This window comes from Ammodytes marinus (genome assembly GCF_949987685.1).
Source record: "Ammodytes marinus genome assembly, chromosome: 8".
NCBI classification, from domain to species: domain Eukaryota; kingdom Metazoa; phylum Chordata; class Actinopteri; order Uranoscopiformes; family Ammodytidae; genus Ammodytes; species Ammodytes marinus.
The window spans coordinates 14,480,608-14,502,513 of NC_137212.1; the positions used below are offsets into that span (position 1 = coordinate 14,480,608).

The following is a 21,906-nucleotide window of genomic DNA, read 5'->3' on the forward strand; positions in this document are numbered from 1 at the left end:
CAGTGTGAAATCTGTACCAGATTTTAAAACGTTGTTTAAAAGCCTTGTACTGACTAGCCGTTTTATATTTTACTACGCCTATGGTTTAAGGTTGTTCTTTCAATATTTAGTTTTGTTTCTCTATGTTACCCTAATATTCTCACTGTGGTTTATGTGCACCTCTACCTTGTATCTTTAACTTGCTGATCATTGCTCTTTCCTCAAGAACACAGTTTGCTCTTTCATTTCACTTATCCTGGGTGATTTATAATGAGAGCAACATTAGAAAATGTAACCTAATCTGCTAAATCGTAAGCCAATGGTTCCAAAGTTCTGAGTATTGGAGTCTTACAACACAATAATTCCAACTAACAGAACACGGGGAAATAAAGGGATGGTGGAACAACATTCTTGGAGAGGATATATTGTTGAGCTGTAATCCTATATCCGTAAAACATATTTAGGATTTATTGTGCAAAACTGCAGCAACGACAGCAGAAAAACTATAGAAATCTAGCCCACTCAAGCTATTGTGTGTGTGTGTGTGTGTGTGTGTGTGTGTGTGTGTGTGTGTGTGTGTGTGTGTGTGTGTGTGTGTGTGTGTGTGTGTGTGTGTGTGGTGTGTGTGTGTGTGTAGCTGTCTCATGCAATGGTGCCTGTCACTGCCAAGCAATGTGTTTTACCAAAAGTAAGAAATGGCTAAATAACTCCACTGACAGAAACCGTAAAAAGAATTTAGCAATTGTATTGATACAATGCACGTACTGTAAGGCTGTAGCTAGAGGTGTCATGATTATGGGGAAATGTGAGACTTAAAAATTAAATAAAAGCAAGCACAATCCATGAAATGTTGATTAAGCTGGAATGTACGCAAATGTATCTTGCAAATCTCACTGTAACTTATTTCTTTTAAAGATTGTCTTGATGTGACAATCGCGCAAATAAAATAAATAAATGTTATGTTTTTGTCAAGTCAAGTCTGAAATTCAAGGCTGGAGGCTGCATCATGTGATTTGAGGCCTCTGACTGTAACGAATAATGCTTTAGCAAAACATGGCCACTGTTTAGCCGGTTCACCGTGTCCCGAAAGATGGTCATCCCAATGTTCCCAGGGCTCAATGTTCCCAGATTTATATTGCACCAAATAGGATGTTCCTGAAATTCGCGTTCAGGCATCACAGCTGGGTGCTTAGGGGACAGGGGACAGGGGACAGGGAGAGGTAAGAATAGGAGTGAGACCGAGACACACGCTAGCGTGCTAAACTAGGATGGTGCGCATTGTAAGCATTGCGCCTTTTAACCAGCTTTTTAGCGAAGTCGTTGCGAGCACATGCCTTGCTGATGTTAGCATTTAGATTAAACCGCACGGCTATAGTAGATTCTTTGTCTTGTAACTTGATAATTTAACAAGTGTTTTTATGAAATTGATTTCGGGTGTGTCTGCTATTTGAGTACTTTAGAAGTAGAGAAATAATGTAGGCCTATTGTAGGATAGCAGCATTTTCTACAACAGTGAGGCTACTACCAAACTCCAAAATAATGAATGATAACGCCAATTATGAGGTGAGAGGTTCAAGGAAAAGCTCTTTTGTGTTTCTCATAATTGTAATGTAGGCTAAACAACAAAGACATCATGTTTTCAATGGAGCATTCAGTAGGCCTATTTTGATTAGTATTTGAATGTAGGTTAATAGTTGTCAAATAAACTTCCTGGTCTACTGACTTTAGTCCTCTTGGTACAAAAGTAATTGAAAGTAATATGATTTCATCATCAGTCTTTTTTATAAATGCATAAACACACACTCACAGGCCGAATGAGTTAACTTCTCTGCTACCGTTCTTCCCCATTTGTGCAATAGCAAAATGTTGTGTGACTTCTTTCAGGCGTTAATTCTCTTAATTGGTGTCATTACCGTCGGTTGAACTTGCAAGCCGCCATGGTTACAGTGTTTGTGAAAATAACAGGGAAAATAGAGCATGGTACATTCATGTGCTCTTGTCGTTCCAGCGTGATCAACTGCTTGTGAAAGTGTCTACAGTTGATGATATGTAGGTCGTCGTCACCACCCGCAGTGGCTCAAAGTTTCGCCCAAAGCAAAATACATATGCTGTTTTTGCGTGCCAGATTTCAAAGTGAGATCTTTGTTACAGGTTTTTAACTCCTGCTCTGCTACAGTAGAATAAGCTTCGGCATTGTTGGATAAAGTTGCATGGAGAGCTGAAAGCAAATCAAAAAGTACCAACATCTTTGATGTATAGACTGTGTGTGAGGATTTTGAATTGAAGTGCACCCTAATAAGTACTGATAATACTGGTTTGTAGTAATAATTATACATACAGAATACAATGAAATCAATGTCAGAAACACTGGCATCTTCACTTTTTAAACTAGTCTGTCCTTTCCAGCTCCCCGTCCACCAAGTGTTATAAGTGTAACACCTTCCTGTGACCTCTGACCGGTCAGGCCATAATATCCGTAAATGTTTATAGTAGCAGGTGTGCCTCCGTCTCTTAATCTTCTCATTGTATTCCAAATCCTGAGCGATTTATTTTCTTAATTGCCTGGGGATTATTGGAGTCTGAAAGGCCATAGGGCCATCAGAAGGCTTACTGTGGGTCTAGGAGGTGGGTGTCAAAGCTTCCAACCGACACTGGACATGAGCAAGGCCTATATGGTCAGTGTGCAGACGGTGGCAGACTGAAAAGCAATGTTCAAACCCTGTATGAGTTTGTGTTTAATATGTTGTTTATAGTTAAATAACATTTTAAATAAAGGGGCACGGCAACCATTTTACGCAAAAAAATTCAGTTTAATCTTGTTTTCGTGCATGTTTTCTTCTCTGCCCATGAAAACAGTATTATATTTCCTATATGAAAAGTAAACAAAATAAATTCAAACCATTCTGTTAGTCAAAAATTAATTGTGTTTTCATTACAGGGAACAATGTAGTGTTAGAATATGATTATTTTAAAATACCAGGGTTAATGGAAAACCTTTGACATGCGAGCAGCATTTTCAAAATCATCTATTTTATTGTGTAAGTTGCTAAAAACTGCGTACAGAAGAGGTAGATGTCTTGGTTTTTTTTCAGATATGAAGGAGGGAGATGTGAAATTCTGCCAAAGGAATACACCTTTTAAATATGTTTATTATGAGAGAGGAGTGGCAGCATGAATGGCTTTTGTTAACTCCTATTCATTGTAAGTACTCAACAGTTACTTGAGTACAATGACACAAATTTAAATTTGATTCAACAACTTTTCCCAGCCTTTCTGCCAGGTAAGCGGCAATTATAAAAAATAAATGCTTTGATTCTATCCAACATAAACAAAAGTCTGGCTTTGAGCCAATTAGTTTTCTTTCTTTTTTTTCATTCTTTTTTTGCTAAGAGCTTTCTGACCTGTGGCTCTAGAGCACCATCTGTGTGTCACCCTGTGCTCATTACTCCACTCAATCTCCAGCACAAAAACAATTCAAAGCTCTAGTAAACATGTGGCCACAAGGTGTCATCATTGAGTGGTGAAACAGTACTGTGCTTACAGTTTTTGCCTAATGCTTACACACTAATAGTGGTTGCTAGGCCCAAAGCATCACAACCTCTAACTTTGGTGACCATGCCCTAAACACAAGCACCAACCCTACAAACACAATAAGTGCTTTGCACTGTGTTTGAAATTCTCCAACACACTTTTTGCAAAACACTACACACAGTGTTTTACATAAGACACATTGGTCAAAAAGGAAATCACCTGCAATCCTTTGGAAAACACATCTATTTAAAATACAAAACACAACTAAAATTGGAAAAGCACACAGATTCACCCACATGCAAAATTAAAAATAAAGCTAATATAATACCAGTCAGTGTGAGCCTTAGCATTACACATAGACCTCAGGTGAGCTCAGCTCCTTTGTGAGACAGTAAGAGTCGGGGGAAGAGGACAAAAGAGAGCGGCAGGAGGACGATGACAAAGGAGACAACAGACGGAGACACTATAGTGGACCATGTTATAGATCATGGCCTAACAATATAGGAGGCTGGTCTGAGATTCCAGCCCAACAACACAATAGCTCCATAATTAGGACATTTAGACTGGATATCAGGAATATTTTTGCTGTTGCTTCTCAAAGGATGACATTGCATGTGATGTCGATGAGGCGATGTAGCCAGACACAAACGGTAGGCGGTATCCAAAGGATTCATAATCCACTCGCCCCATTCCTTACAACACATCTTTTTTTTACTGTAATTGTTTCAGAGTTCATAGTGACACACTGAATTGCTTGTTGAACTGCGATCCATCCTACCTATTCGTTGTGTTTTTTTCTTTTGTTGGCCAAAACCATGAAATTGCAATATAAACTTGTTTTCTTTTCTAATTGAAAATATAGTGGATCAATCTTTCCAAAAAATTCTGCAAAAGGTTGGATACGGCACGCAAGGCGATATTTCCCCCGTTGCTTGGCAAGGGAGGACATTGCCTGTGACGTGGATGAGGTGATGTGGCCAGATGCCAACAGGAGACAGGATTCATAGCCTAAATGTCTTCCAATCATTCCCTTGGAACACTATGTTTTGTAGAATATTCTAGTTGTACCATTTCTTTTTTTACTTTTGCAAAAACCTGAAATGGCAAAATAAAATAAAAAATCTGAAGCGTTTACATTTTCTTTTCATGTGTCTAGATCAACTGTAGTGGATCAATAAAAAAAATCTGTATGAGACTTTTAAAGTCAAAAACCATCCAAAGTACTGAATACAGCTGTGTTTTGCATAAAGCACATCTGTGTGTTGTTGCTGCTAGGAAAGAGTAATTCAAAAGTGCATGTGTGTATTGTTTTGATGCTAAAAACAGTTTTGAAATGGGATTGTTAGGTTTTGTTTCAAGAGTTTCATTTTGCCGTATAAGTTAGAAGTTTATCTCCATGTGCTTTGTCCTATTCGGCCTGTGTGTTAAGTTTTGACACAGTGGGCCAAAGTCTGCAACATGTGTGTAAGCATTCGGCAAAAACTGTAATAAACTATCTATCTATCTATCTATCTATCTATCTATCTATCTATCTATCTATCTATCTATCTATCTATCTATCTATCTATCTATCTATCTATCTATCTATCTATCTATCTATCTATCTATCTATCTATCTATCTATCTATCTATCTATCTATCTATCTATCTATCTATCTATCTATCTATCTATCTATCTATCTATCTATCTGTCTGTCTGTCTGTCTATCCGTCCGTCCGTCCGTCCGTCCGTCCGTCTGTCTGTCTGTCTATATATATATATATATATACATATATAGATAGATATGTGCACAGTATATATGACTTGATAATGAGTATACATCATTATCAAGTCAAGCTCAAAGTAAGTACCACATATTTTTAAGGTTTAAACATTAGCTACTACATAGTATACTGTGATCAAAGCAAAGCAACTCTTGACAACAAATAATTACAGTATTACGGCTTCATGAAAGGAGTTTTAAAAGCAGCTGAAAATCAAACCTCATCTGTGTCAAACCTCCAACCAATGCTTGACTAACGCAAACACACAAACACACACACACACACACACACACACACATACACACACTTACACAAGTGCTGTACGTTGCAGGGTTACTTTCCATTTACTATTCATTTGACTTGCAAATGAAGCTCTTTGAAGAAAACCTTCTTGGTGATGGTTGAGAATTAGGTGTGTGTGTGTGTGTGTGTGTGTGTGTGTGTGTGTGTGTGTGTGCGTGCGTGCGTGCGTGCGTGCGTGTGTGTGTCTACACGTTTAACTAAGGGTGTTTCCTATGTGACCTTCAAACACACATCCATATCATCAGCTCATAGGTGTGGTGGTCAAAGGACAAACCAGGTGTTGAACTGTTGTCTCACACCTTTTCACAAAGGGAGATCATCACTGAAGCGTGGAGAAAAAAAACGCAGTGCCAGACTGTCAGAATGGGTTGCCTTCAGAGTCATGAACACCTGACTGGAAGCCTTTTGGACATATGTTTACTGCCAGGGTAATTAGATAAGCAAAACATACATGCTTTAGTGGCACTTCCCAGTTTTTTTTTCAAGGAGGGATTATTCTTAATGAGACTGGTTTTGTTCAGCATTTTCCAGCTAACAAACTTCAGAGCTTATCTAAAGTTCACTGGAAGAAAGAAAAGTAAACCTTTTCTTTGCAGTCTTGTCATCAGATGTGGGAAGTTTAAAACAAAAAAACATGTCATTTAAAAAAAGTGTCATCATCAACCTAAGAGAATTTAATGTCCGAATGTGAGGAAACGCCTTTATTAAAGTGTTGTCTGTAGCTGCATATCAGCATTAGTCTCTTTAAACCAACAATATTTGACAGACTTCTTGGCTAGCAACTCCAACTTGGATTCAGGCATGGGGAAACTTAGCTGTAGACAAGGCAAATAGACTCATAGGTCTAATTTTGCCACATGCATGAATGCAATCCATACTTTGAAATGTGCAATGATATCCAACGTGTTCTCATACAAGCCATTTCTAATTGTAAGAAATATATATAAATCTCAGATTTTGGTGTGGACCCAAAAACAATATATGGTACAGTTGTAAAATCTGCCACATTTTGTTTTGCGAGTTTCAAAGTCAATATCTTCCCACAAATGAACACATTTGCTTCACAACACAACAGTGACTCCAACTGCTGTCTGTGAATGAGAGACCTCGCTGACATCCACATGCAACTGTACATTCTAAAGTTATACAGCATGTTTGCATTACAAGTTATACTGCTGCTATACATTTCAGGAAACTAAAGAATAATGGTGTAAAAACACACTATCCCCGTAAGGATGGAACATGAATTGTATTGAAATTGTATCTCAGTAAATAAGAAAGAGAGCCATGCTTCATCCCAATTCAGAAGTTACTCAAATTGTACCAAGAATAATCAAAAGTAGACACACAGTTAAGAGAGCCCTTTAGCATATCAGTAAAACTGGTCAGACCATGAAATGATGACCATCCAGAGTAAGACTCACTTCATGCTCCACTATGAATCATGACTATTCATCTGAGTAGAACAGTGGTGCTTTATATCCTGCCCTTACATTATCATACCACGCTACCAGTGCAAGCTGGACTGCATGTACAGCAGCAGCTTGTTGCCCTGTAGAACAACAACTCTGTCCCTGCTAACAGGCTAAAAATGTAGATTGAATAAAAGTAAAAAAGGATTTCCTGTTAAATGCATGAATAAAAGGCCTTTGCACTAGGTCCTATTCAAGTGCCTTTGAGAATGAGAGGACACAAACGCAGATCAAATCAGAGGGGAATCCTTTTTGTATATTTACTGTTTCTGACCTTCTTTTAGAAAAAACTAAATGCGGCTGTTGGATGATCCACATTCCTCAGGCATTTTTATATGGAGAGAGCAAGAGAAAAAGGAGGTGAACAAACTAAAAGGAGCAACAGGAAATGGCAAGGCAGACAGTGTTTCATACAAGGGCAGCTGAGCCACTCAGAAACTGCTTTACACATTTTTGGGAACATATGCATCATTCGATGGATTCATTTGATTTGGTGAATGTGCTGCATATAGCTTTATTGAAGGGTCAGGTTATAGTTGAACAATCATCATAATCGCTAAGACATGGCCAGTTATACTAATAGTTCAAGTTTTTCTTCTTTTTCGGTTTCGCAGGCAAGGCCTTCTGGACGCAGTTTCCGGTTTTTGCAAACTCAGTTGTGCGTGTGTGGTGACGAGTCTGATACGTATCTGATGCATTTGCATACCCACATTTTACATGTCCATTCATATAAGGTGGCGTGTGCTTTTTAGTTAACATCCATGTGTGCATGACATTCACACGTTGCAGATGTGATCAATGGCAGTGTTGATCCCTTCCACAGATGGGAGTGTGGGGGGTGGATGCAGGCTTCTGAAAACACTGCCTCATTGTGTGTCCCGCTGTGTCTAAAACACATGCGAGTGACTGTACTAGCAGTGGAGATGGACTCCCATATTGACCTTCCTCAGGGGACCTAGGTTACAGGAGCAAGGCAAGCTCATTGTCACATGTTTTATCCCAAGTCGCTGGTGCCACAGTATGTTATGGAATGATAGTGGTGTTTGTCCTTCATAAACATTCTTGAAGGGGACAATCATCAAATTAAACTGCCTCTGACAACTCATTTGACAAAGCTTATTATTCCCACTGTATCTCTCAAAGGTGAGGATGTGTTCAACCCCCCACCCCCCTACCCCAATCCTTGGCTACTATTGATTTCCTTTGTGTGTGACCCTCCATCCTCCCTACCTGCTGCTGCTCAATATGTGCGCTGCAGCCGAGCTGCTCCGGGAAGGGGTGACAATGGAAAAGCTCAGTTCCTTTTGAAATGTATAGATGTTTTGCTGAGATTTGTTTTTAAAGAAAGCGCACAGTCACTCACGCTGATGAAGTGTCACCAAACCTGGAAGGTAAAGGGTGAGGAATAGCTATGACATCAATTAACAACAGAATCGCTCACCTTCTTTAGTTATAGGGAGTTCTCAAGTTATAGTTAAAGTTAATGAAAAGGAACATTTTCGCAAATTGGTTTGATTTGAAGTGTGGGGGGGATATTTAGCTATATGAATTAGGTCTGAAAATACACCCGAGTGGGTTCAACACTGTGAATTAATAATAGGCATAATTCTTCCGCTTCTACGGAAGACAAAGACTGAACAAGGGGTCATAAAGAAATGATTTTGTCCGATTGGGGTGAAAAAATGGCCTGAGTTGTTCAGACTATAAGACCAAGCAAAGCCCTCCTCTAGAGTTTAAGAAGAGGATTGCAGGATGATAACTTTAGGGGGAACTTTAAACTATGGTTGCGTTCCGAATCGCATACTTTCTACTATATGGTATGTAGAAAAAAGATTTAGGATGTCCCGATTCTTGTGGCCAGATTTAGGATGGTTAGAAGTACCCGGATGTCCTACTTCCTCCGGCCAAGATTGTTAGTGTTGAAAACTGCATCCTAGTTGGGCGATTCTGACCCACAATACAGTGTGCACGTGAAGTGATGTCATATTGACGAAGCCTCCATATGAAAACAAACGGGGATGCGACTGATATAAAAGCAAGAGGCAAGATCAAGGCGCAATGTTATGATGAAATAAAAGAGTAAAAATCTCTCCCAATAGTATGCCTACTGCTTCCTAACTAGATTATTTTTATCGTCGGATGTAGTATAGAAAAAAGAAACCTCCGTCGGTGTCTCTGACCTTTGACCTCTTTACTGCTGGTTGCTTGATCATCTATGAATAAAACGCTTATTTTAATTTTGTAATTCAGTTTAAACATACTGTTTGACATTTGACGTATCTGGTGCCTTGAAAAACCATTGTTTTACAATCAGACCAAGGATGATGGGTTTGTGGCCCTCTGGACATTTGCATATGAGGAACTATAAGTTAAATCAGTTATTAAACAACTTATCATGGGATAACAACATATTTACATAATGAGCCATACTGTTGCGTTTATCACTTGTTTTTAATGTGTTTTAAATGCGATTTCTTTTCATTTTTAACAATTTGTCTGCCTGTTTTCACTCTGTTTTATTACCTCTTAAATGCAATCTGAATATTTTCTTATTTCTTAATTTTTATGTATTCTTTTATGCCTCTGTAAAGCACCTTGGATTTCTGTGTGTCTGAATTATGCTTTATATCTAAACTTGCCTTGGGTTACATTTACATTCACCAAAATAAACTAAATACTGTGAAGTTTATGTAGAGTCAATCCCACATACTCTTGTCAGAAACACCCATGAGAACACCAAATATAAATTCATCTGCGAATAAAAATAGTCCCCAATATTTGCACTAATTCCCTCTGTTTGTGAAACAATTAGATACAAATTACAATGCCCAGTTATTTAAGTAAACGCTTTCACTTTTTCTAGGAGTGAAAGTATTTGATAGTTTAAAAAAAAAAAATTCGTCTTCAGGAATAGAAATTGAGTTTCAGGTGCCTAATGACATAGTAGACGCCCCACAAAATGACAAATCAGAATTTTTTGTCCCTTCCACTTTTGTTCTGCGATAGGAGCACAGGCCGCTCTTCCGGGACACAATTGTAAAAAAATTGAAGCTAAAGAGGAATGATGTTGACGTTGACAGGTGGAGCTGTGAAACAGAAGAAAGGTCACTGTTTTTGACTTTCTTTTTTTAGCCTTTTCTGAAACACAAGACAGCCAGCCCACGTCACCGTTTGTTTACATGCGTGTTACTCCTAGAAAAACCACCAGCTGTATGGACTTTATATCTCTCCTGTGTCTCAGCCCCGTCAAGGCAATAATGTTTTTTAATCTGTGAAGATGGTCAATGTGTCAAATTAGGCCAGTCATAATTTCCCACATTTACCATCTTTATAGTAAAAAAAAATAATGGTCTGAACCCAGCATTGGTCTATTCATGGGACCTGCTGACAAAAACAAATATATTGTTACGGTCGTGGCAGACAGGCAGGAAAGCAGGACGTTTCAAGTAAAGGTAATTTATTCTTTCCAAAAATGCAAATCCAAAGGCACGGCACGGCACGGCACGGCACGGCACGGCACGGCACGGCACGGCACGGCACGGCACGGCACGGCACGGCACGGCACGGCACGGCACGGCACGGCACGGCACGGCACGGCACGTGGAACACAGGAACATACAGGGACAGACTCACCAACAGGTACAATGCAAAGACACGGAACAATGACACACAGGGAGTTAAATACACACACAAGACAGGGTAGACAACGAGGAACAGGTGGGACACATTAGGGGAGGGAGCAGTAATCAAACAGGAGGTAAACTTGACAGGACATGGGGAGGAACAAGACATGCATACCAAAATAAAACAGGAAACACAGGGAACCATCAAAACAAGACAAGACAAAGACAGACCATGACATATATAGCCAGCCTTATCCTTTAAAAATAGTAAATATATGAAAGCTAAATAACATGTTGAATTTTTTGTGACTCATGATTTACTATTAAGCTTAGTCATGTAAGGGCCATGTTCACCACTCTGCACATGCACCTTGTGACGAGAATCACAAGTATGCATAGCCTTGTTTCATGGGGTCGCAGGCCATAAAGTCACACTCTAATGGCTGTCAGCAGCTTCAGCAAAAGTAGTGGTGCCTTTTTCTTAAGGAAAGCTTTTCTGTATCTGCATGACTCATGTGCAGCCCGAGTGGTTTGGCTGAGAGCGGTACTATTTTGACTGAGCAAAAGTGCAAAACAGAGGTGGCCATGGAAACTGCCAGCACCCAATGGGAGAATAGGACGTGGGTGTGGCTGGCTGATTGAAAATCTTTTCAGAACCCGCTCACTTCCTGCTGCCTGGTCAATTAATAACTTTTTCTGCACTCATTCTTCCACAGGTAGTCTTCTGGAAGTTTCTTGGTGAAGATACAATTGTCACATGAGTCATGACGTAGGGGCTTCTAATAGACAGATGGAAGCTGTGTATGTGTGAAGTGTATCCACTTCACTTACAATTGTTTCCAAATTACATTTATTTTTAAACTGTTCTGAGCATATTCTGCCCTTGTTAATGTATTAGATTTTTAGTGTACCCAAAGTACAGATTGATTTAAGTTCACTTTACCCAAGTGTGAACACATAGACTGCATTCTTCCAACACAAAGTTAAGTTAAGTCTTTATTTGTCAATTAACATCCCACAACAGACAAATGTTCATCAACACGTACATGTTATGTGTTCTACTAAGATTCCTTTGAGCAAGTTCAACCAATTTATCATTGATGGTTGTGATAATCTATGACAGTGTAATATCATACGTCTTACATCAACGGTATACATGGTGTGCATCATAGTTTGTTTGTGGTGGAAATTGGGTCCCCAATGCTTATATGTTATATTTATTTATTTGTTTGATTCATTAATGCATAAACATTTATGTCTTTATATGACTTATGTCTTTATCATTTGTTATGTGTTTCAGTTAATGCTTGTGATGTGATTATGTTCTCACAAAAACAAATGCCTATCACCTAAATTGAATGGCAATACACTATTGAAATTTGAATAAGGTTAATGACACCAAATTTGTTTTCAGAAAAAATTACTTTCGCACTACTGAGTCCCAGTCCCCATTTACACAAATCCCACTCTTATTCACCAGTGTTGTGCCACTTGATATAATGTGAAAGGATTTTACATCCTTAAAATGTATCCCCAGACGAACACACAAAAAAGAAAAAAGCTTTGAATAAACCACAGACTATCCCTGCTGCATGATCACAGGAAGACATTCTGAAGTATCAGCTATGCTTGAAACATAAACATACACACATATATGGAAATACAGCTTCTCCCTCACACAATGCGATGGCTCTCACACATTAGGAATGCTCATAAAGGAATATAACCTACTGCTACTGCTGTGTGCCTGTGGTTTCTGTAACCAAAGTAAGCTTAGCAGCAGGATATTTCCCATCATCCAAATATGTTAACAGCACATGCATTGGATATCCAAAGTTGCTTTTTAGTGTGTTGTGACCCTTGTGAATTCAGACCGATTGAAGAAAAAAACAAACAGCATAAATAATATAGATTTGTCATAAGACATGTGATTTTGCCCATGTGTTCACTTGCTCAGCTGATCAAAGTGGGGTATAGGCCTACTATCACATGTATCTTAAACCAAAAACTGGATAATACATTGTAGGCTATCTTTGACAAAATTATATTGTCAGTTACAAGTGATTAAGAACTTAAAAAAACAAGGTGTTGCTAATGTGATTCCAGTGACAATAAGGTAAACGTATTCAAATTGAGTATTCAAAAGTATTAGGCCTACATATTTTGCATCAGTTTGCTTTGAAATTTTAATAGGTAAGACTTACATAAGACTGAAACAATTAAATATTTTTTTATTTCCCTGGTTTAGCCTTTAAACAAAAGAAGTGGTAAGTTGAAACAAATCTTTGATGTAGTTGATAAAAATAGTCTGTCCTGATTGTTGCCATGATGTATTCATCCGCTGCACCGTATATTATGCAATGAGGCAGCAGGGCGAACTACTACCAGGGCGGAGTGTTTTAGTAAGGACTACACCCAAGCGCCTGAACGATTGCAGCGGCTTCTCTTCGCTGTTTAGACCAAAAGAAAGCCGGGACGTGACGGAGCCGGGGGGGTTCTGCTTGTTGGAGGCCCGTAAAACCACCGATAAAAACAGCTTATTCGTCGCTCAAGAGACGTTTGTGACTTATCTTTGACGCTTCGTATTTTGCCATCTTAGAACTAATTTCACAAACATGTCCTGGCAAAGCTACGTGGACAACCTGATGGCTGATGGCAGCTGCCAGGACGCGGCCATTGTTGGGTACACGGACGCCAAATACGTCTGGGCATCTTTTGTCGGCGGTACCTTTGCCAACATAACGGTTAGTATGCTCTGGGTGTCAGTGTTTTGTGTTAAATAGGGATTGAAACTGTATCTTGCATGCCGGTGCGTTTGTCTGCATAGCCTGGCCTTGTTGAATGGAGATAAGGCGAAGCGGTGTGTGGCACACATGGTATCCGGTGGTCACACTCACACCATGCGTGAGTGTACCAACCGTTGCTTTTTGCGATTTTATCTCTTTAGCACGTTAACTGGCATTTGCGGCCTCAACTTTTACAGTCTTTAACAACAAAAATGCCGCTAGCAGCCTAGCCAGTGAACGGTACCGCAAACTCAAGCTAAAGGGGCTAACTTAGCAACGCTAGCAGGCTGCTAAACCAGCCCAGTTTGCGTGTGACACCGGTTCTGTGCCGAATTCAGTTCCCCGTCGGGATCATTTTACCCCTAGCACTGGAGCGCACATTTGATAAGTATTTGGATTCATACCGACTAACCTAACTTTTTGCAGCTGCATTGATTGGTTTTTAGATAGCCTTTGTGCTCTCCGCGGTACCTCAGTGGCACGAGCACAGTATCTCGGGGGCGAGATTTTCGGGAACGCGCGCAAGTAGGGGGAAATATCTCGACGGGGGAACTAAATTTGACATAACACTGGTCATAGGTCATGGGAGCATATTGGACACAACATCTCCAACATATGCATTCTAAACCCGGGCTGTATGCGGTATTTTCGAGTTCTGTCGTGTTTAAAAACTGTTTTATTCAGTGGCCAACTCCGTCCACCAGCAGCTGTGTAATGTTACATTGATCAGCAAACTACAGCGCACATTAAGCTCAAATCAGACAGGTCACCCCACTTTGGAAAATGATGATACGCTAACGTTAATAGCGCCAAGGTAGCGGCACTCCACGCGGTTTTTGACCCGGCGTGCCGTAGGGTCTTTTATTTCTTTCGGGTCTTTTCCTTTTCGGCCGCTGTGAATCACTGCCGCTACCGCCCCTTGTTTTCCAAGATGGCGGATACACTCCCAGTTTTCTTGTTCAGAGGCGAATCGAGCCTCCTGGCCTCTGCTGCGGTCCAAATGTGTGCACCGCATATTTCGTTATCGTGTTAAAGTTAACGCACATGGACCTCAATAGATTGTAACATTTTAATTAATTATGACGTGGCTAAACAATAGTCTACGGCCTTTAATTGAGCCTCCATTTTGTCTGCTAAATACATTATTAGTCAATATTTGTTAATATATCTGTAGGTATTGAACAACAATTTACTTTTTGTGCGAGCGTCTTGGCAATGAAAAACCCCGTGCTGCAGGCAAGTGAACTATGAACAATGTTAAATGGGAGTGTCCCCGCGGAACCTCTGGGAACGTTACCCTTCGATAAATTAAATTGTATAAATTAATGCGATCTCGTTTTCTTGGCTGTGTCTAAAAGTCCATGTGAAGCCCAGGGATAATTGCCTGCCTACTAGCTTTAGTCGGCCTCTTTTTCCACCCGCCCCAAGATTACATTTCCTAAATAAAATCTGCAGTAGGAATGCAGGACGTCAACCCAGAATATACGAGTTTCATGTGAGCATATATATTTGTATGACAATTTGGTGAATGTAGGCTTTTTCAATCGTGGCCTAACGTGTTGCTAGCCGCCATGCTAACGTTATTTGAGCCTGGAGAAGTCCTTTGAGTTTCTTTTTTTCCTGAAGGGTTTCACATGTGCCATGACTGTGCAGTTCTGCAAATGAGGAGCGACGCCTTTTTGTTCTTGCAGAGTCGTTCATAAGAATAAACTATGTTTAATAAACTTGTTTTAATTAAGCCAGGACAATGAAATGGGTTCTTGTACACGTTAGCAGCAGCGATAGCAGAAATTGTAATAATAGCAGTAGCCTGACTTGAGATTTCAGGACTTGCTAGTTATAGTATAATAGTTTGCTGTGTGTTTAAACGGATCAAGCACCTCTTTCATCTGAATATCCTTTATTGATACTGGATCTACTGTCCTGGTTGACATTAAAATTGTTGGTTGAGTGCTCACTTTTTATTAGACTTATTCTGTTTAATCAATCCTTTTTATGTACGTGTATGTTTCAATGTAGGCAAAGTGATAGATGGGTGTCTTTGTTAAGGCAACATTAGATGGTTTAACAGTAGAAGGCAAATGATCAAACTGAGAACATTCTCAACCAGAATGTAAACTGTTGAATGATAATCTTGGCCTCTAGCAATGAACAGTGCAACCATGTTTCTTAATTGGAATGAATATCTGCACTTTCCTTTTTTTAGGTCAGTAACAGAAGGCATCCCATGCTGTGTTGGACTAAATTTTCTCCCATTCTTGATTAATATATTGACATGATTATGGGATTAATACTTAAAGATATTTTGACAGGTTAGGTTTTGTACACTTTTGATTAATGATGAGGCAATTATTTATATATAATTTTGATGTATAAGAGCGCACTTGGATGATCACATCTGTGTTAGAGTAAATGTATGATTTTTTTTTTATTTTTTTTACTTTTATTTTATTTATTTTTTTACTTTTAGTTTCCAAGTAGTGCAGCAGTACAAAATGCTTTAAATCATACATTACCAAATGTACTACAACTTGTGTGTGGAGTAAAGGACTACAAGAAGACCTGCAAATATTATTCCTGTCACTAGAGGTTGTCTAAAGCAAGAGTTTATTCTTTTAGGATGGATGAAAGATGCCAAAACTGATCCCAAGTCAGTTTTTTTTGTCTTTGCGGATACAAATTTGTATAGACTTTCACCCCATAGCCATCAACAATTGAATCTCATTCTGTGCTCAAATTCTAATTTAGTCAATTTGAATATACAACATGTTCAACTACTTGTCTTTAAACCTTTTACAGTATGTAGCTTTGGAGGGCTGCACTAATGCTTCTACTTTTAATAGCACTTAATCTTCCGAATACTGAATTGAGGTTGAAGTACTAACTTAACACATGAAAATTCTTATCATTCGGGCCAGTCCTACCACAAATCATCACTAAGGAGTAGATGTGTAGTCTCTACCTGAATGAATGGTCATTTGGCATTACATTAGGATATAATGGCATATATTATGTACCTGACTTGTTGAATTTGTATCTCCTACAGCCTGAAGAAATCGACGTGTTAATAGGAAAGGACCGAATGGCATTCTTCGTCAGTGGGATGACCTTAGGCAATAAGAAGTGTTCCGTAATCAGAGACAGCCTCCATCTTGACAGTGACTGGACAATGGACATCCGGACAAAGAGTTCAGGAGGAGAGCCAACATACAACATTTCTGTAGGCAAAGCCGGCAAAGGTAAGCCCCCTGCTCAGTTTTGTTAGTCGCTAGAGTGACACCTTAGCCTGCTTTTTGGTATAGTGCCTTAAGTTTAGAGACATTTTTAACTTGTGTTGTCTGTGCATGTGATACAGATCTTTTAATACGCCTTTCCTCAATATATGATCTGCATAGGTGTTCCAAGTCTGTGAATCACAGGATATTACCATTGAATGTCACATGATTTTAATCTGTAAGAGAACTTGATTTTGTTTACAGTTGAATGATGAGTTATAATAAAGAGGTCCATTAGGGTCAGGGGAATTTCCCTTGAAATCCATTTGTAAATAGCTGTATTACTGTCTACTTACCTTAGCTGGTTTACATTTTGTTAGCCTTGGTAAGAAACTAGATTTCTAACAGTTAATCAAATCACAATCCTTAAGGATGAAATTGTTTTATTTCTTGTAGTTTCCGCTATTTGGACTCACTCGTGTTCATATGTTGTCTAGAGAAAATACATTTCCTTGCTCTTTACATTCTTTACCTTCTGATTACATTTTATCAGGTCAGACTTTTCTATTTAACTTCCTGATGGAATCTATGACTTGGCTTTTTACACAACATGACGTATGATAAGACTTGATAAGTGTTCAGCCTAGGGGAAATGCGTTAGAGTAGGTAAATCCATATTCTGGTACTGTTCAGCCCTAAAATTCGACAGTGAAGATTTAGCATTCGACTGTGTATTCCATAAACTGAATGTTTATCAATCAGAACAACAATAAAGCAGGTGCGTGGTTTGTGCTGTTTTTGATAAATAGTGTAAATAATTGGAATTCCATGTTAAAACAAATATGATTAATTCCTCAGAATTAAAGCCATACATGTTTCTAAAATCAATAGCTCTAGGAATAATTTGCTGTCAACAGTAAAATTTGACATTTAAAAATGTAAACTTAACATTAGCAATGATGTTTACAATATCCTACATAAATTAGTACAAATTTAGGAAATGGGACTTGAGAAGTCCCTTTAGGGATTTGCCTGTGAGTTATGCCAGTTTTCATGTTGCCTGTATGGGCCCCAATTCCATGTCCACCCAAGTTTTCCCAGACACTACTAAAACTTTAAGGTGAGACTGTATTCGGTTCCTGATCTCCACACATTCGGCTCACTCTTTGGGTCTGGATTTCCTACAAATTCCTAAACTGCATGCCTCTTCCTCCCTTCTGGTTTACACACTCCCTACCCTCAAGTATGAATCTGTTCCCCTTTTCACTTCTTCCACTGTGTTCCTGGTTATATAATTATTGAGGGCTCTTACATGTATTGAGGAGAGGTACCAGAAGCATGCTCCTGTGTCTGCATGTGTGCTGCATTACAGTAGTTGTGGTTGTTAACATCTAGTAGAACCTTCACTTTCCTGTTATTTGCTGCTGGTATGGTGTATATTGATCACAGAGACGGTAAAGACAAGACACTTGATTTTAGCATGCAAATAACTCGTAATATCACATACGGGAGATTAATGGCAAGATGCGTGTGTAATGTTTCTCCACCACCAGCAACGTTTTTGTACCGACTGCAAATAATAATTGGTTGCGCTTGTAACCTAAATAGATGAAGCTGATTTAGCAGCCATTTTGGATACGTATCGTTAAATTCACCTACCCGCCAGGTTGCATACATACTTTGCTAGATATCGCTCGAAATACATCAATATAGATATAAGGGGTCACTTCAATAGACACACACAAGAATTTTATATTTTGATTAAACAATTTTTTATATATATATCGGGAGAATGCTTGTTAAAATCGCCTTCGTCTATCTCAAGATCCGCTACATGTCCGTACTATGTGTGCACTGAATAAAATCTTAATACACGGCCTAGTAAACTAGCTAGGCTGTGCCCAGTGTGGTTACACACCTGTTTTTGAGCCTAGACTGATAACACTGGATTATTTTTCTACACGCACACATAGTACACAGTTGGCCGATTCGAGGAGATATTCACTGATTATGACTAGGGATTTTAACAACTACAATTCTCCAGAATCACTGACTCCAACTTGAACTTTGAGGCCAAAGCAAGTGGTTTAAAAATAAAGTTAAATGCTATCTTATCGATATTTAATGAAATATCAAACTGTATGTTAACTCGGTGGAAGTATGTAGACAAGTGTAGTCAACACATAAACTACAGCCCTGAGTGTCTGACAAACAGCTTTGCATGCATCCTCTTCTATTTATTCTCCTGCTGTACTGACTCTGTCTTGAGTGTCTTGTTGTTTCACCACCAGCAGCAGCACTGATAAGAAAATGCATGTTAAAGGCTGGGTTCAGACCAAAGTGCTGCTATGCTCTTTGTGCCATTGTACTCCTCTGTAGCTGTCTCGTCTGCCTGCTGCTTTTGGCTCCCGTTCTCTTCTCTATTCACTTGTGTGATCTCTGCACCTTCTCTAAATGTCCCTTATCTGTCTCTTTTCTTTCAGTCTTGGTCTTGGTAATGGGCAAGGAAGGGGTCCATGGAGGCGGATTGAATAAGAAGGGATTCTCGATGGCAAAATACTTGAGGGATTCAGGGTTTTAGTTTAGTTATGACGTGGCTTATGTGATGTAGTTTTAGGGAGGGGGAGGGGGGACACACATTAAAAGGAAAACAAAAAACATAAAATTTAAAGAAGAAAAAAAATAGACAAGTTTCTGTCAAGCTTATGTTTCCGGTCTTAACAGTCTCATTGAACAAAGTCCCCGCAGCATTTCTAACAAGTGTAGGGTTCACGCTCTGTCGGCAACTATGTAGCCCCACATTTAGCACGGTGGCAATAAAAGTGTTTTATTTTCCAGCCCTGCTATCACCATGCTTGTTCATTTATTTTGTTTTTTCCTTTTGTGTACTCCAGCATTGGTTTTTGTCATGGGGAAGGAAGGTGTCCATGGAGGGCAGCTCAACAAGAAGTCATTTATGATGGCTGAGTACCTGAGGAAGTCTCTATACTAAAGCAGCCTGTACCCAGCCACCTAGCAGCTCACCTTTACCACCCTGTTGCAGTTCACACTCTACTTCCAGTCCTAGTTGGTAGTTACTTTTGTTTTTTGTTTTTCTGCCTTCTCTCCTACCCATTTGTTATCCCATATTTTGTCATCTTCCCCTTACCTGCCCTCTTCCCTTTACACACTTGCACTGTGTACTCTTACCCCTCTAAGCACTATAAGTTGATCCATAGCAAAAATGAGCATGTTGCTAACAGGATGTCATTACAAATCTGTACTCAACCAAGACCAGCAAAAAAATATTCTGGCCAACATTGAAAGCTATAGCGTCAATTTGAAGTAGTTTGCTTTCTCTCCTTCATGGTGCCCATTACTTAACCCCTCCCAAACCAGATCATACACACTCCCTTCCCAAGCAACCAACATCTTTGGCACATTTGAGCGGTAACCAAGCTCATCATGTCTTCCTTTTCTGTCCTCCACAATCATGTCCGGGAGGGCTGACTGCTTGCATATCTCGGTCCACTGTCGTTTCTCTCACTTCCACTACTCTACCCAACCTGCCAAAAAGTTCAGTTCCTTCCCTTTCCCCGTTTCCCCATCCTGTTTGTTCAAAGCAGGCGACACTACAAACCTCATAGAAGAGTAATCTTCATCAAACATACACACAACCCATCCCTTCCCCTAACTCCTCATTTCACATTCATTGCTCTATCCTGAATACATTTGCTAAAGGGGGGGTAGTGTGTGTGAGAGCTGGATTTACGAGCGTCAGTGTTGTGCAGATGCTAGTAGCCTCTCCCGTCAACAGACCTCTCCCCGACTCCACAAAAACCCATGGACATTCCACAGTAACAATGGCTCAGGCACTTAATACTGTTTTTGTTTGCCAGCTCCTGTAATATATTTTTTTTATTTTTTTTGAAATGCTGCCATTTTTGGACGGTAGAAATCCCAGCATACCATCTGGAGTGTGTCCAGTTTGAATTTCTTTTTTATAGGACCAAGTGTTGTTGAAGCTCTGGTGTTTATACAATGCTCTAAATCATGTGAAGAATGACTGCTAACTTTTCTCTGAAGGAAACACTAACCAGACAGTAATACTTACTATGGTTAAAAGATATGAAGCTACAGGGGAGGTAAGGGTGGGATCTGAAGAAAATTTTCATTTTTTTTCCTATTAAGAAAAGAAACAACTGCATTTGTACAAACCCATGCTGTGTCGACAACTACAAAACTGTGGAATAAATTGCCTTTACTTCTATAGTCAGCTGAGCTCTGGGGTATCACACGGTCTGTCCATGCTCAGTACTGCTAACTTTAACGTCCAACTGAGAAAAAAAAGAAATTAAAAAGTAGAAATGACACTAAATGGGAGATGGTATTAGTTGGAACAAAGACGCTAATGGTTGTCATGTCAACTTTAACTGCAGAACCTGTGTATCCTGTGCCATAATAGAGATCTGTTGCTGTTGTAAGATGGATTTTACCCACTGTCCACTAAGGAATCATTTCATTGGCACTTTTTCTTTTTTTCTTTTTAGCTTCAGCTCCACTGTTTAGGCCTTGTGGGATATGTGTACTCATTAAAAAAAGAAAAAAAAAACTTTCAAGTCCTGTTTGCTGATTCTATGTTCATTTCCTTTTCCTCACCACTTTTATTTTCTTACATCTGGGATACAGTCTCTTTAATGCATCTGATTTCATATGCATAAAACCAAGAAATGCCATAAATTGATTTATCACCTTGTTTACAGACAGATCAAATAAATTTATTCCAACCAGAGTAATTGTTTTCTGTTGTTTTTTCCCCCCCACACTGAATGGTGAGTCTTTTTAAAGGAATAGTTCAAAGTTTAAAAAAAAAAAAAAGGTAGCGCATCTGTGCTCTTGATATCTTGGGTCATTGAAGTGTGTGTGTGTGTATATAAGTTGGTTGTAGCTCCATCCACACTATTTGCAGTGCTCTTTGCCAAAGTTTGACATAAGAGGGTTGAGTTCCAAAGTTCTATATTGCCCGTAACATTTGACAACATCTCACCTTTAAGTGCATTTAGTAGCTTATCTGGAGCTCTAACAGATTTGAGTGACACTTTCAACCCAACATGGACGCTACGTCCTTTTTAAAAGTGGTCAGAAAACATTTAAACATCTGCACTTTCCATGACAACTTGGCAAACCCATCTTCTGATAAAGATCATGCGACGTGATTGAAAGCTCCAGAACAGCCACCAAATGTTTTGCCAAT

At 39.3% G+C, this 21,906-nt stretch overlaps 1 protein-coding gene across 1 annotated transcript; it reads left to right on the plus strand.

Moving 5' to 3' along the window:
- The first annotated feature begins 13,090 nt into the window (after positions 1 to 13,090).
- Positions 13,091 to 21,444, plus strand: LOC307254612 (profilin-2-like). The gene is made up of 3 exons (XM_080033064.1): positions 13,091 to 13,416; positions 16,505 to 16,697; positions 19,568 to 21,444. The coding sequence occupies exons 1-3, from the start codon at positions 13,288 to 13,290 to the stop codon at positions 19,663 to 19,665; spliced, it is 420 nt and encodes a 139-aa protein (XP_079889190.1). The 5' UTR covers positions 13,091 to 13,287; the 3' UTR covers positions 19,666 to 21,444.
- The last annotated feature ends 462 nt before the right edge of the window (positions 21,445 to 21,906 follow it).

Excerpts from the sequence above, each read along its gene's own strand:
- LOC307254612 (XM_080033064.1), top strand. The coding sequence starts at position 13,288 with ATGTCCTGGCAAAGCTACGTGGACAACCTGATGGCTGATGGCAGCTGC. Across the intron at positions 13,417-16,504 it reads GTACCTTTGCCAACATAACG|CCTGAAGAAATCGACGTGTT; the intron begins GTTAGTATGCTC and ends TATCTCCTACAG. Across the intron at positions 16,698-19,567 it reads TGTAGGCAAAGCCGGCAAAG|CATTGGTTTTTGTCATGGGG; the intron begins GTAAGCCCCCTG and ends TGTGTACTCCAG.